The sequence below is a fragment of the Mus musculus genome, chromosome Y (genome assembly GCF_000001635.26).
Source record: "Mus musculus strain C57BL/6J chromosome Y, GRCm38.p6 C57BL/6J".
Lineage (NCBI taxonomy): Eukaryota > Metazoa > Chordata > Mammalia > Rodentia > Muridae > Mus > Mus musculus.
This window is the reverse complement of record NC_000087.7, coordinates 10,128,829-10,146,282: the sequence shown is the minus strand read 5'-3', so window position 1 is coordinate 10,146,282 and position 17,454 is coordinate 10,128,829. Positions and strand designations below refer to the sequence as shown.

At 38.3% G+C, this 17,454-nt stretch overlaps 1 protein-coding gene across 1 annotated transcript; it reads left to right on the top strand.

Moving 5' to 3' along the window:
- The first annotated feature begins 627 nt into the window (after window positions 1-627).
- On the top strand, window positions 628-1,422 carry Gm21310 (predicted gene, 21310). The gene has a single exon (XM_011251037.2). It carries the CDS (start codon window positions 724-726, stop codon window positions 1,420-1,422), a length of 699 nt encoding a protein of 232 aa, XP_011249339.1. The 5' UTR covers window positions 628-723.
- The last annotated feature ends 16,032 nt before the right edge of the window (window positions 1,423-17,454 follow it).

Below are 17,454 nucleotides of genomic sequence, written 5' to 3'. Positions count from 1 at the left end.
GAGTGTGTTTGTGTGTAGCTTTGGCTGTTAGGAAAATCACTTTGTAGAATAGACTAGCCTTTATCTCACTAAGGTTTGCCTCCCTCTGCCTCTTGAGTACTAGGATTAAAGACTTGGGTTACTACCATCTCCTATTAACTTCTGATTTGATTGTTTGTTTTGTTTTGTTTTGTTTGTTTTCCTTTTTTGTTTTTTGTTTGTATGTTTTGTTTTGTTTTTGTTGGTTTTTTGTTTTAGTTGTTAATGTTGTTGCTGATTTGGAGACATTTTTCCTTTGTCTACCACTGGCTGCCCTGGAACTCACTTTGTAGACCAGGCTGGTCTCTAAGTCAGAAATCTGCCTGACCCTGCCTTCTGAAAGCTGGGATTAAATGTGTGTGCCACCATAGCTGGATTATGAGCTTCTTATTTTGATCAAATTAAGTTTAGAAGCCCAAACATGTTTAGCATAACCTTCTTGACCTGCTCAAAAATTCCATTAGAGAAGAGCCTTGGTCCTGCATTCTCTCCCACCCTACACCCATTGCCTTTCAGTAACTCATATATATGACAGTAGCAACAGCATTGTGTCTGGTTTAAACAGGAAATATCTTCAATCCAAGGCAATGGGCAAGTATATTTGAACACAGAATGATAGCCACAAGACATCTGCCTGGGTTTGGTGTGGTATACCACAGCAAGGCTACAGCCATGTAGAAGAAAATACCTTTGAAGAGGCTTAGCATGTCATCCCTCATGAAGAAGAGGAGGAGGAAGTCTTCTTCCAACACCCTGAGGAATATTGTCGGCTGCAGAATTTCTCACAGTTGGAAGGAAGGTAATGAGCCTGTCACCCAATGGAAGGCCATAGTTCTAGATCAACTGCCAACAAACCCTTCTCTTTACTTGGTGAAGTATGATGGAATTGACAGCATCTACGGACTGGAGCTCTACAGTGATGACAGGATTTTAAACCTTAAGGTTTTGCCTCCCATAGTAGTATTTCCTCAGGTGAGGGATGCCCACCTTGCCAGAGCCCTGGTTGGCAGAGCGGTACAACACAAATTTGAGGGGAAAGATGGCTCTGAGGTCAACTGGAGGGGGGTGGTGCTAGCCCAGGTGCCAATCATGAAGGATTTGTTTTACATTACCTACAAGAAGGATCCAGCTCTCTATGCTTATCAGCTCCTGGATGACTACAAGGAAGGTAACCTCCACATGATTCCAGACACTCCTCCGCCTGAGGAGAGATCAGGAGATGACAGTGATGTGTTGATAGGTAACTGGGTGGAGTACACCAGAAAAGATGGTTCCAAAAAGTTCGGAAAGGTTGTTTACCAAGTTCTAGCCAATCCTTCCGTGTACTTTATCAAGTTTCATGGTGACATCCATATCTATGTCTATACTATGGTGCCTAAGATTCTTGAAGTTGAAAAATCATAAAGTACAGAAACGTAAACATATAGGACTGGAAGAAAAAAAAAGATTTTTTTTTCCTGTGTTGGCTACATAAGGGTCTTTGATAATCCCAGTATCTTTGCCAATAAAATGTGTTTTGTTCTAAAAATGTAAATGTGTGACATGACATGCTGTGAGTGAACAATTTGCTGGACGAGATGGCCTACAGTGGAAATAACTTCAAATGAAGATGAAAGTTTCATTTCAGGCGGTGAACAGTACATACACCTAAAATCATACATGCTAAAATGAACAGCTTCTCTGGTCTGCATGCAGAATAAGGAATTGGAGATGGAACTTGGAGGAGCAGGGATGGCAGAAAAAGATGGATGTTTAGTAAGTAGGGGAGAAGGACAGGACATAGGTAGAACCTCTGATGTGAAGACTGAAGGAGAAACCAAAAGTTGGGGAAAATGGGACATTTAAAAGAAATGTGGCCTTGTTGCACAAGGTGAAAACCAGAAAACTGATTGAAATAGACTCAGAAATCAGAGAAATCAGGTTTTCTTTGAAAAATGACACTTAAAGAAACCTGTATCACATTTTAAGATTTATTATCTTTACTTATGTGGGTGGGGATATGGTATGTGCTTTTGAGTACAGGTGAACACAGAGACATGTGTTGTCAGGTCCCCTGGAGCTGACATTAAAGGTGATTATTTGCCATTGGATATGAATTCAAGAAACCAAATCCATTTTTCTTGTGGTGCAAAAGTGCTTGTTACCATTGATTCATCTCTCTAATCCCATAAAGATATCTTTTTTAAGAAATCCAAAATTCACATGCATAAAACAGACCAGATTGAAGATAAGAAAGTTCTAATTGATGGTGACCATTAAAAGCAATAAGGGACACACAAAGAGTAGAGGACACTGAGAGACAAATGAATTCTAAGTTGGAGTTCTCAAAAAGTTAAGCTGGAGACACAGGAAGAAGAGAAATTTTAAGGAAATAGTCAAACTTGGGCCATATCCACATTGGCTTCTTTGTTTTCTTAATAAATAGCCAGCCTGTTATTACAGATGGGTGTGTTTGTGTGTGTGTGTGTGTGTGTGTGTGTGTGTGTGTGTGTGTGTGTGTGTGTGTGTGTGTGTGTTTGTGAGTGTGTTTGTGTGTGTGTGTGTGTCCATTTTTACACAGGCCATCTAGACTAGTGAATGTTTATATTTATGAGACTCTCTAAATCATCACAGAAACTTTGATTTTGTGTAATGAGTTCCAAAAGTAAAGTAAAACAGAAAATGAATATGCTGTGAGATAATTTTGGGTTGGAATGGATCCTGAGTTCCTTCCGTGAGCACTCTTTCCCTGTGATGAATCCTGTGATCTTTTGCAGGTCTCCAATGCGATCCCCAGATAACCATAAAAAGCCCCACAGTGGCCTGTTCCACCTAGCTCTCCTCTAAACACATGACCCCCTACATACCTATGTATAACTTCAGCCTGTCTATAGCCTGGAAATTCTAGTCTTTTACTTATATGTGACCTCATTCTTAGAAAACACTGAAGGTGTAACCAATGCATATATGCTGACCTCTTTTCTACGCCAGTTGACATGGATTTCAAATGTTATGAGTTTGCCCACAGTGTGGGTCACTTTTTGAGGAGCCCGTGTACTTCATGGAGGTCTGCCTGGGTTCCATCTATACTCTGAGAGGTTTTTTTTTTTTTTTTTTTTTTTTTTTTTTTTTTTTTTTTTTGTTGAGGCAGGAATGCCATGGACTCAGTCATTACAATTTTCCTCTCTAGAATAAGTTTGTATGCTTCAGCATTTGATAATAATCTCTATTGTTGATTAATTTTAATATCTGGGAGAGTTTCTGCAGTAACTGATTCTCTTAGGGATTAGTTGCTGTGAAAAGACACCATGTCAAAGGCCACTCTTAAGAGACAACATTTCATTAGTGCTTTTCTACATTTCATTACACGTTCAGAGATTTACTCCACGATCATCAAGGCAGAAAATATGGCACTGTCTAGGCAGACATGGTGGTGTAGAGGAAGTTTAGAATTATGCATCTTCATCCAAATGCTTCCAGGAAAAACTATGTATTCTGCATGCAGGGAGGGTCTCTTCCACACTGGTAGAGCTTTAAAGCCCCAAAATGATATGCTTCCTCCAGCAAGGCCAGACCTATTCCTACAAGGCCACACCTCCTCATAGACAAAATATATTTAGAATGCCACACTGGTTTCATAGCAATTGACAAGATCTAGCTTCTTCAAAGAGGAGGAGCCTCAGTGGAGAAGATGCCTCCACAAGATCCAGCTGTTAGGAAATTTCATAATTGGTGGGAGAGCACCCACTCCATTGTGGGTGTTGACATCCTTGTATTAGTAGTCCTGGGTTATTTAAGAAAGCAAGCTAAGCAAGACTAGAGGAGCAAGACAATAAGCATCACCACACCATAGCCTCTGAATAAGCTCCTGGCTCCAGGATCCTTTGTTGTTTCAGTTTCTGTCCCAACTTCTTTGATAATTAACAACAATGTGGAAGTATAAGCTGAATACAACCTTTGCTATGGAATTTGCTCTTTGGACATGGTGGATCCTTACAACAATAAACATAGTAAGACATTCATAGGAAAAATGTCTAACAGTGCCAATGCCACTTATCTTAAAACCACAAATAATAATGTGTAGACTTTTTATTTTTATTTAAAGATAAGATATACTCGTGTACCTACCTGAGATGTAATTGTTCTAGTTTGCTTCTTTCTCACTATGTAGAATACTACAATCAAAAATAACTTGGAAATAGAAGTGTTATGGTCTATCACCGAGGAATACAAAACAGGAAGTTGTATCAGTAACAGCAAAAAACAGCTTATTGGCTTGCCACTGTCTTAGTCACTCTTTTATTGATGTGAACAGATACCATGGATAAGGCAACTATTAGAAAACAAAACATTTAACTAGAGGCTTGCTTACATTTTCAGAAGTTTGGTCATTCACCAAGGGAGGGATCCCATCACTGGAGCAATAGAGAACTATTGATCCTTAAGCAAAGAGAGAGATTCTGCCATTGCTTTGGCTTCTTGAAAACTCAAACCCATCCTTGTTGACACATCCACTTCCTCCAATGAAGCCACACATTCTCTTATTCCTTCTAATCTTTAAACTCACTGCCACTTCCCAGTGACTAAGTATTCATATATATGTGTCTATAGAGAACTTTCTTATTCAAACTACCAATTTTCTATGGCTTGATCAGCTTTTATTATTTTAGTACAGTCTAAAAGGCTCCCAATTAAAATGACTACTGTTGAGCTTAGCCACAGTGGTGGGCCCTCCCACATCAATCATTACCCAAGAAAATTTCCTATAGACTTACCTAATAACCAAGTGAATAGAGACAGATCTTCAATTGCTCTCTCTTCTCAGGTATCCGTTGATTGTCAAGATTGGGAAAAAATAAAATCCCATCACAGGAATATTTTACTGACTCCACAACCTACCCAAACATTACTGAACAGCATTTCCTCCTCTCTGCCCCTTCATAGACCCACTTCCATGCATGGCATAAGTGAAGGATAACTTCTTTCATCAGCATGGATACTCAATAATAGGTGAAATGATGTGAATATGTCCTATAGCCACACAAACTCCCACATTCTACTGTGTGTTACACTTACTGGGGTACAACCCAATCTGTCCAATTTCCTGCCAACTCAGCTATGAGAAAAAAAAATCTCATCAATAGATCCAATGAATTTTACCTGATTTCTTTCTCCTGGGGCAACTCAGTGTTATCCCTTCATGCATATATTGGTGTCTTATTCATCTGTAATAAAACCACTACTATTAATAGATACATCACAGGAGATATGACAAATACCAACTCCCATGAACAGCTGCACAGTTGGCCAAGCCTTTTCAGTGCTTTTTTGAAGTTTCCTTTGTATAATAAAAAAATCAATTGATTTCTTTAAGTGTATAATTTAATGATTCTAACACATTTTCACCTCCATTCCATTTTAACCTCATTTTCTGCTTCTTCATATGATATTGCAATCTATTAAAATACAGTAGTGAAGGCAGAGGGAGGATCAGTGTGGGAAGCTGCAAAGTTCTTTATTTCTAAAACAACAGATACACTGTCTGAATATTCCAGATACAACTTTTTGGTAACTTTGGGTCTACTGTTAGCATGAAATTTCTAGAAAAAAAAAACCTTAAAGAATTAAGCCATGGTTCCTCTGGACCAGAGAGTTCAGTATCACTAATGAGTCATATTCATGTCAATCATTTTCATCACTGTTAAAAGATGCCTAGCAACAAGGAAAACAGGTCCATGGTCACAAGATTATGAAAGGGGCATGAATGAGCACAATTGTCCAACTTATTGGCAGCCAGTAAACATCAACACAGGAAGCGACCAAATACAATAAACACCTTCCAAGACATGTTCCCAATGACCACGTTCCTTTACAAGTTTCTCACCCCTTCCATGCACACCCATCAATCAACGCATAGATTAAAGCACTCAGGGTCCAATCACTTTTCAGATTGAGTATATTGTTCTACCTATGAACATTGTACTTCGGACCAAAACCTTCATCAAAGACCCAGGACAGACATTTCAAACCCATTTCACCACAGCATTCTTTATGCTACACAAAGTGATAGGATCTATCTGTCTCTTTAAGGGTATCTCTATCAAGCAGTTCCAAAAGGAAAATGTCCAGGTAAACAGCATCAGCACCTCCAGGAGCTTTTATAAATGTGAGTTCAAGAAGAGCGTAATTGCAATGCAATTTAAGGGTCTTTGTCCCCCATCTCTGCATCTTAAAACCATAGAACACAGAACACATAGAACACAGAAATGTAGGTCAAAAGTGTAAATTTCACCTATACTACAACTAATTGGGATGATTTCTAGCCATTTCTACGTTCTGTCTGTTACGGAGTCCACCAAGTCTGCCTCAAGGCATATTGCCTAGTGTGAAATAGTGCCAGCAGTTGATTGCAAACAACACTATGTGTTGACTTGCATGTAAAATGAGACATGTATAATATAGACACATTTGTACATACACACATACTCACAGAAAGAGGCAAGCAGTAGAGGAGCTTTGTCTTAGGAACCCTCATGGAAGAGATGGTAGAAATCTTGTAAGGCAGAGAGGTCACTGAGACACTGTATGTCTCTACTGCACAAAATCAGGCCAGTCTTCCTTGCATCCCTAAGTGGTATGCTATCACTATCCATCATCCCCATCTGAGAATATATGGACTATTGATGAAGGATGGAGAATCAGTTTTCATCAAAGGTAAGGCTTTTGTATGTGATAGGTTTGCCATGCTCTACTGGTAGCCCCATGTCCAAGAGTTTATGGGCAACACAATTGATTTGAATTGGGTTGTATCAAAGGGGAGAAAAGTAGACTTGAACTTGGGAGGAGGATTAAGGTGGGAATGGGTCTGGTTTTGGTCTGGGAGGAGTTATCAAGAGAATTGGAAAGTGAATTCCATCAAAAAAATTGTATGAAGTTCTCAAGGAATTAATTAATGTAGTTCTTAATATACAATGTCTGTACTGAACATATACAGACCACTTATATTTCAATCTCCTAAATAGCAACTCATTTTATAGCACTTACATTACATTAAGTGCAAAAGTAATCCAGAGATTATTTAAAATAAAGAAGGATCAGGGGATATGGCCCAGAGACAATGCCATGTGTGTGTTCAAACATTCACCTACAACACCAGTGCTTATGATTTTGGGAGGGGCAGAGACAGGAAGATGACTGTGGCTTCCTGAAAGCCAGCCTCACTACCAGCTCAGCAAGAAACCCAGTCACAAGGGGATAAGTTATGGAGGAAAAGAGTAGATCACACTATACCCTTCCCTAGCCTCTGAACATACCTGTACAGTTCTCTATGCAGACTCACATAAATATGATTAAAATATGCAAGAGGTTATTTTGCATAGCTTATATTCAAAAGCAATGTTGTTTTAGACTAGAAACCTGAGGACTTTATATCATTATAGTTCCTGGAGCAAACTCCCAAGATATAGATGATGGGTATATCTTCTTACTGTGCAAAGAAAACCTCAGTCAAGTGTGTGTGTCAGTGACTCCAAACAGCTTTCCTCCTCTATGTTCCTTTATATAGCATAGAATGATCTGTAAATAATGAAAATATGAAAACAAAGCTTTTTTGAGATTTTAGGCTTGTGTTAAAATCATATTTATAACATTGTATTAAATGGAAGTGAAATCTTCAGCTCTCAGGAACAATACAGTCAATCCTATAGGCTTCTGTTTTGCCCCATTGTGAACAAAATTAATTGCACATCAACAGGTCCCACACTTTTAACTAAATCAGGGAGAAGGGCTATGTTTCCGTACAAATAAGTAATGTCAATGTGATTATTCAAGTAGAAATCTGGCAGGGTTAGGATGCGTTTGGCTTATGTGATAGTGATGACTGATTAGTCTCTTGTTATGCAAATAACCCTTACCTCTGAGAAAAGACAAGTAATGATATAAAATATACTATGAAGTGACATGGACACTTATTACTAGATTTCATTTTCCTTTACATACTTTAGTTGTTTGAAAAATTGTGGCCCACAGAAGCTCAAATATTCAAAGGTGTTAGTTTTCCAGGTGGTGAGATGTTAAGAAAGAATTAGAATTTGAATTTTTATTAAAGGAGATTTGTCACTATTCTTTGAAATATCAAAAATCCATCAGGCTCTCTCTCTCTCATTCTTAATCTCTCCTCATTCTCTCTCTATCTCTGTCTCTTTGTCTCTATCTCTGTCTCTCTCTCTCTGTTTCATTCTCTGTTTCTCTCTGTCTCTGCTTGTTGTCTGTAGTATTGCATGTGAGCTCTCAGATACTGCTCTACACATGTGTGCCTGCCTGTTGCCATGGTGTTTACCATGATGTCCTGGAGTCGCCTTCTGAAACTGTAAGACCGCAATTAAATATTTCATCTTATAATTTGGTGTGGTCATGTCTCACATCAATAGAACAGTAACCAAGACATCCATATTCCAGTTTATTTTTTCAATCGTTCTGTACTTATTTCATTAAAGTTACCTTTTGTCCATTGAAAAGTTTTAAGAATACTTTTAAAGGTCCTGAACAAATAGTGCCAGTAGGAGTGGCACTGTTAGTAGGTGTGGCCTTGTTGAAGTATGTGTGACCCTGTTGGAGTAGATGTAGCCTTGTTGGAGGAAATGTAACACTGTGCTTGTGGACTTTGAGATCGGCTATGCTTAAGCTGTCCCCAGTGTGGCACACAGTCTCCATCTTCTACCTGTGTATCAAGATGTAAAACTCTCAGCTCCTTCTCTAGCATTGTGTCTGTCTGAATGCTTCCATATTTCCAGTCATGATAATAATGGAGTAAACCTCTGAAAACAAGTTATAAAGTGTTCAAGAGTTACTGTGATCCTGGAGACTCTTCATGGCAATAAAACCCAAACTAACACAAACACAAACATTCAAAAACACATTTGATATTTTGACTATTCTTGGCCTAGGGAGTGGCACTAATGGGAGCTAATAACCTTGTTGAAGTAAGTTTGGCCTTGTTGAAAGAAATTTATCTTTGGGAACATGGACTTTAATGCCCTCTGCCTAGCTGCCTGAAAGCTAATCATTTCCTAGCACCCTTCAGATGAAGATGTAGAACTCTCAGCACCAAATGCACATGCCTGCCAGGATCCTGCCATATTCCTACCTTGATGATAATGGACTGAATTTCTGAACCTGTAAGCCAGGGTAAATTGAAAAGTGTCTCTGCTGAGAGTTGGTTGCTATTCCAGAAAGACCAAAAGTTATGACGTACCATCCAGAGTCTGAGAATACATTGGTTTAGCTTCTAGCATTTGACAGAAAACAGGATTAACAAGATAATGAGAATATAAAACTTCCTATTTCATACTTCGAGAAACATGGGTTATAGATCTGCGGAACTCAAGGTTTCATGGGTGGTATGGTAGGGTGATTAGTGTCTTTATATGAGTGCAGTGTCTGTTCCCAAGTCTGATGTCACACATACACATATGTTAAGTAATGAGTAGAATATCTTCAACAATTGCTCTCTTAGAGTGAAAGCCTCTCACCATTTTGACTAGTTTGAGTGGCCAATACACTATTGGGATATCTACCTGTCTCCACCCCACAGTGTTGCAGATATGAATAGACATGTCTGGAATTTTACAGAGGTGCTGAGAATACATGAACTCCACTGAGCCATCTTCCCAGCCCCCAGCAGGGTATTGTTTTTTGAAATCAATGATCACATTAGTAGAGAAATGAAAACCAACATGACCCTGATATTCTACCTTACCTCCACCTTACACCAACTAAATGAATTTTAAATATAAATTTAATTTATGTCCAAATGAATTCAGATTACATTCTAATGAATGATAAAATTGGAGTGTATCCAGATGAAAGCTATGTTAGTAGATTTTTGGCCTTTTATATGGAGAATAACCTATATTTTCGGTACACTAGGAGAGCAAATGCATGTAAATGAGTTCAACCAAAGAAAATCTTTGTTCCAGTGAATTTCTTTGTAAAATAAAGTTGAAAATCATGACATTTAAGTTATATATATTTAATTTTTTTGAGTATGTTATTATGGGAACATGTGAGTTTTCTTGGATTCCGATTGCAGAATTAGAGTATAGGGGACCTGATTATGTGACACTATTATTTTTTATTAATTAATTCATTCATTGTCCACCTTCCTACTGTTCCACATCCCATATCTACTGCCCATCCCCTGTCTCCAAGGGCAAGTCCCCATCCTACCGGATCTCTAAACACCTTGGTGTCTCTAGTTTGTTGAGAATTTAGTGCATCATTTCTGATTGAATAGAGATCAAACAGATTTTTTTCTGTGTATGTTTTAGAGACTTTCTGATAGTTCATATATGCTGCCTGTTTGGTTTTCTAGCATTTGGGAGAATTCTAGGTCCATAGTATTTGAGACAACTGGTCCTGTCAGCCTCCTTCAGTCTTTCTCAAATTAAACCAATGGTTCTGCAGATTCTGTCCATTGGTTGTTTGCATACATCTGCATCTGACTGTTACACCTGCTCATTATTTCTTCATAAGTACAGTCATCCTAGCATTCATATTACAAGTATCTGAATTCAGAAACCTACAGAGGTTGTGTACTGCAAGCATTTCTTCTGCAAAAGCAACATATAATATCAGTACTAAAATTGATATCAGTGCTCTACAATATTCTATTCTATGTGATGAAATCTCTCTCTCTCTCTTTCTCTCTCTCTCTCTCAATATATATATTCCACTAACACTTAGTATGAATAAAGATTCTCTTATATTCTCTCCTACAAAGGGGATGATATTGGCATGTCATCTGCAACATTCATTCACTTTCCTACACAGTTTGTGCTTTCTCTTAGCAATCAACTACTATCTAAATCACACATGCACTCAGATTACAAAGTAAGTTATCTGAGCTCATGCAAACTGTTATTCTGAGTCAGAGTAGGGGGAGGACAATTCCAAACTGTAGTTACGTCAAAGAGTATGGACTTTAACAACTTGTGAATCAGTAGAAGAAGAGACAATGTATAGAAGAGGTTGTTTTTTTTTTTTTTTTTTTTTTGGTTTGGTTTGGTTTAGCTTATTGTGGTTACCCACAATCATTATAAGAAACACAGAGAAACACAGATTAATGCCTGTATCTTGAACTGAATGCAAACAGGTGACTTAGAACCAACATTATATTTCTGTTACAATATACAATATATATTTTTAGAGATTTTTTTTAATTTATTAGCTATTATACCCACTGCAACAAGTTTAAGAAATATTCCTACTGACCCAAATAGCAGCTTTATGATTCAGATGCAGATATTTTCACCCAATCAATGGATTGAAGAATCTGACCCCTTTTGTTGAATTAATGAGGTGAAAGATATTAAAGAAGAGGACATCCCTTTGGTAGGATCCCTGTCTCAATTAAAGTGTTCCCCCAAGATGTCTGAAATTGTGGCCCAACAAAGAGACAGAATGCACCTGCTGATATGAGGCCTCCAACACACATACAGGAGAGGATTGCTGGGAGGAGAACTCTACAATTCCACTCTCCCCACTGGAGGGCATTTCATCTAATGTTCCTTTTTTTTTTTTTAATTCCTGAGAGTTTCTCACATCCCAGGTCTCTGGTATACTCTAGAACCTTTTCTCATTTCCTCCTTCACAAAGTTGCCTGTTTCCATTCTTTTCGCTGATCTCCATCAATTCAGTCCTGTTTCCCACAACCACAGTACCTGATCAAATTCCTCTATTCTCCTTCTTGTCCCATTTCCCACACAGGTCTCTCCCTTCCCCTATCTGTATTGATTTTTTAACCTTCTTATCATTTCTAATTATGTTTATGACTAATAAAATAATTGAAGTTTATTTTTTTGATTCATTATCTTATTAGTTTCCAAAGGGATGATATACAAATACCAAAGGTACATTGGTTTAATTTTATTTCATTTCATTTGATTTTTGAGATAGGCAGTTAGTATGTTTTGTATTCTCCAGGAAGGTCTAGAGTGTTGAGGTTCAGCATTCCATGCTAGTACCATTACAGGTATGTGAAAACTTACCTGGCTTTAATTGCTTATAATAAAATAGTCCCAAAAATCTATAAACACTATAAAATAAACACCTTCCAGTCTGAGAGATGAAAATATTTTCTGTTCATTTACAAACCTCATTGATAGAAAGTATATTTGTTTCTTGAAACAAACTAAACTGCTAACTGAGAGCCATGATTAGCCCCCTCTCTGGTTTCCAGGCTCAGCCGCTTCTCTCTGTTCCCATTATTATCGATGCTCCCGAACAGGGGAATTCCAGGCCTATGACATGAGAGTGAGTGGGTAAGGGGAAGGGTTGGGGGAATATACAGGGTAATTTTGGGATAGCATTTGAAATCTAAATGAAGAAAACATCTAATTGTAAAAAAAAAAAAAACAAAAAAAAACTTAAGTGTATTCACATATGTACACAGGGACATGTGGCACATACGTACATAATTTAAAATTATCATTCCTTTTCAATACTGTGATTTTCATTTATTTTATTATTATTATTAATATATATTATTAATATATATGGCAATTCTGAAACTTACTTTGTAGACTAGAATGTCCTCAAACTGAGATTTGCCTACTTCTGCCTTCTAAAAACTGAGATAAAAGGTGTGTGCCAACACCACCTGGCTTCCGAAATATTTTTTACTTAGTGGGAGATGTCCATTATTTTTTTCTTGTTAGGATATATCAAAATCATCAAGATGTCATTTTTCCTTAATCAATTTATGAGATTAAATCAATCCCTGTAAAAATATTTCAGGTACTTTTGGAGACAGGTAAGTTTACAAGAAACATCATTTAAAAAATATTTTATTTCTGGAGCCAAAACCTTGAGTAGACCTTGCATGCAAACTCTGTAGCTAGCCTTATAACACCCGGAGGCAACTCCACTGCCAGGCATCTAACATTCATAGGATCTGATGATCAGACAAGAGGAAGACACAACATCATTCCCCAACACCTGGAGTAGAGGGTACCAGAAAGACACAGGCATGCAGGATCTCCACCAGACCAGTGGTATGGATTGCATCCATTCTGTCTGGGACAGGGCCCTGAGCAGTCCTTGGATGCAAACTCAGCAGCCAGCCCCATAACACCCAGAGTAAGCTCTACTACCTGAAGATCTAACATGGCCAGGGTCAGAGGATCCCAGGATCCTAGGAGCTTAGTCACACCAGGATCTCAAGGTTCCAAGGGCAGCTTGACTCCCAGGATGTCAGACACACCCAGCATCTCAGAATCACAGTATACCGTAATAACAGGATCACAGAGACAGCTAGACTTTGAAGAGTTATGACACAACCAATATCACAGGAAGGACAGTCTGATGTAGCCAGGGCATGTAGCACTTGAGATATCCAGATGGTGAGAGGCAAGCATAAGTTAATAAGCAAGAGAAACCAAAGTTATTTGGAATAATCAGAACCCAACACTTGCACCATATCAAGTGGATACCCCAACACACCCTAAAAGTATGACATGGATCTAAAATCACTTCTCATAGTGATGATGAAGGACTTTAAGAAGGACATTAGTAACTCTCTTAACGAAATGCAGGAGAACACAGATAAACATGTAGAAGTCCTTAAAGAGGAAACACAAAAATCTGTTAAATAGATTCAGGAAAACACAATCAAACAGGTGAAGGAGCAGAACAAAACCATCCATGATCTAAAAATGGAAATAGAGACAATTGACAATTCTCACTCAGGCCATGAAGCTATGGAACATTCCCATTTACTGAGATCCAGAGGAGTAGCCATTTGGAAGATTGTGTCCCTAAATGTGAAGGTTGTGCTGAAACTCTTATGAAAATTGAGAACAATTTTAAATATGAAAGAAAAAAAACACACAGTAAAAATTCATGTAGGCAAAATTGACAGCCTTCTAAGTGTCACAAAGCACACAAGCAGAGATTACATTTACAATAATTATTTTTATATCAAGGGGTCAAAACTCCTGATACAATCAATGTCCAAGAAGAGATATTTAGAGCACACACTCACCAGGGACAAACTGTCATGACTGGGACAGCATGGCAGGAAACAAAATGTTGATCTGTTTCACTGAGGGCCAGCATGGGGCCTTCTTACACTTTTGTGGAATAAGCAGCCAAGAGTTAGGTCAGAAATAGCCAGCTCCCTCAATTATGCCAAAGTAACCTATTTCTGCTAGAGAACAGTCCAAAATGTTCCACAAACTTGCTAGACTGTTCCACTAGTTTGAGACACCTGAGACTGTGGGGAAATTTCACACCCAATCTTAATGAAACTGAACCAGGCATGTGTAAAATACTTTTTGAAAATACTTTCATTTCAATTCAGGAAAAAGGACAGAGAGCCCTTCTTTGTAATGGATGGAGTTAGTCTTTAGCTTCCATTGTGCACCCTAAATGAAACATAGTGTAAAAGAAGCAGTTTTCTATGTAGCAAGTGAGGAGTGAAAACAACACACTAATGGAGATAAAATGCAAAAACCGGGATATATAGTAACAATTCCAATTGTAAGTGTGAAAAAACAAATATACATATATGTGAGTTGTGCTTGTTATTTCCCTACTGGTTTGATTGTACAGGATAAAAAAAAATAGTCTGTCCCTATTGGCCACAGTTTCATTCATCATTGTGTTAGTGGATCCAATCTAGGAATTAATCATCAGGGTTTGACAGCAAAATCCATCGGCTCAATACACCAGACATTAGTTGGAAAGTGAGGTACAAGTAGGTAATGTCCTTTGGTTTATTCTCTCTTAGTCTGTTATATGGGCGTCCTGTCATTGTTTGTTATTGTTGTTGGTTGTTTTAAAATTTGAAATATTGAATGCAAAAGCAAGTGGCAGGAGCCCAACAGGTCTTTGCATTCTTACTTTCTCCTTTCCATCACTCTCCAATTCTTCCAATCCCCAGCTTCCATTCAAACATACAGAAACAATGTGAAAATAAGACTCCTTCATCATCTTTACTTTATGGTTGCATGTTGGCTGTAATCATCTTGAAAACATTAAAAATCAGGCTAAGATTCTGCCTATGTTTGATAGGGTTTCATTGCTGTGAAGAAACACCATGACTCAGGCAACTCTTATAAAAGAAAATTTAATAGAGGTTGTCTTACAGTTTTAGAGGGTCAGGTCAGTACATTATTATCATGGTGGGAAGCATGGCAACAACCAGGTAGAAGGGGTGATGTAGAAGGAAAGAAGTTTTCTATATCTTAATCTGAAAGCAAACAGGAGGAAGCTTGTGGCCAAAGCAGCAAGGAAAAGCATCTCTCTTCATCACTGGGCAGAGTTTGAGCACTAGATAAAAGCCAGCCTACACAATGATCAAGGCCACATCTGCTAATAGTGCCACTTCCCATGGGCCAAGGATATTCTAATCATCAAACTGCTACATACCTGCAAACACTCCTGTATGCATGTATGCACACGCACACAAACACAAACACACACACACACACACACACACACACACACACACACACACACACACACACACATACACACACACACTTTCATGCCTATTGCACGTGAGCTTGCATAAAAATATATTTGTCTATTTACTCATATATTTATTTTTTACTTACTTGATTGCTTGCTTATTACTTATTTACTTATTTACTTACTTACTTAGTTTTAAATGTTTTGCTGAAGAACTTTGTACATAAACATAATGAGTTTGAGTAAATCCATCTCCATCTTCTTCTCCTTGAATTGCTCTCCATTTCTCCTGTATCACTTTTAGCCTTAATTCCATGCATATTTTAATAAAACCACTGAGTGAATTTAGTGCTGACTACATATGTGGGGTTAGGGTAAAACATCCACTGGAACATGGGCAGCCTCTGAGGAGCCAAATCTATGAAGAAAACTGGCCCTCACACCTGCAGCCACTAATTGCCAATTGTTTGGGGTGAAATTTTCTCTGCTCCCCCATGTTTTCTTCAAGAACTGTGAGACAGAAAATTTTTAAAAAGGTGTTGAGATCTGCTTAGAAAGGACTTTAATCTCAGGATATGGGAATCAAAACCAGGTAGAGATGAATTCTCTGCTGATCTGCACAGGAAAGCACAGAAATCTAGGACTATACAGAAATATCCAGTTCCAGAGAAGAAAAACAAAAGAAACAGGGAGGAATTGGGAAGTACAAATAAGAATTTGAATGTACAGATTGTAAATCCTGTCTCTGGGAGTAACAATCAAGATACTTTGAAAGGAACAATCAAGCCATGTTTAAAAGACTGGACACACCATTTGGCATATGTTATATACATCAGTAAAAACAATTAAAAATGTCTCATTAAAATTCACAACAGTCCCCTTAAGTTTTTTCTTCTGGTTTTCTTCTTTAAATATCTTATTGAATCTGAAGTGATGGCTCAGCATTTCTGAACACTGGCAGCTCATGCACAGCATACACTTGGACTTGCCACATTTCCATAGGCTGTTTACAACTCCTTCTATTTTAATAACCACAGGGAACCCACACTCCCCCTTCCCATGAGACAATGTATCCATACCTATACAGAGAATTCAAAACGAACAAAATCTCTTCAATCTGTCTCACCAATCATACATTAGGTCCAATGCTTGGGTGCTTTCTGTTTCAGGCTCACGATGATCAATGGTATATACTTTCTAGGTTGTATAACTGCACTTCATTTCTCTACCAGGAACCTTTCCTCAGATTCTGTCCTCAGCAAGAATCCCATCTAATACCATCAGACACTTCTATGCATCAGAGGGAACAATGTCTAGCTGTGTGCCTTGCAGGTTGGGTAGAGCACTGGCAATATCCCTTCTCCTCCAGTAAACCCTCTCAAGGCTCACAACGGTTGTCTTCCAGGATAAAATCTGATTGCCTAAGAGAAGGAGCAAATCATCTCTGATTGCTCTAATGTCTAAATGACATTGCAGATTAAGAAAAACCCTAGAGCTTCCCCAAGATTCTCAGTCCGGGAGCATTTGGACAATCCATTATTTTCATAGGGTCCAAAATTGTTTGAATTCTACAGACCAATGAATTGTTCCATTAGAAGCCGACTTTCCAGCAGGTAGCAGCAGCTCCAACTGCTGTCTCCAAAGGCATTTAAACAAAAGCAACCTGAAGAGGCAGGTGAACTGCTCCTGGTCCCACCAAGGTGACTTTGGTTTCTGGTGGGAGGGGGCAATTACATGCTGTGAGAACTCTGTTCTGTTGATGTGCTCACCCACCAAAACACTCCTCTTGGAAAGACCAGGAATGAGTTCCTCTTCCAAAATCCCTCCTCTTGCATGTGGTGTTCATTCCATGGGTGTGGGGAGTAGGCTCTATTCCTTGGGTACTCTGTTTCTAAATGAGGTGACACACAGTGATTGAGACTCCTAATCTAGACATTATTTATTTATTTATTTATTTTTTCAATCTGCGAAGGCAGATATGGTTAT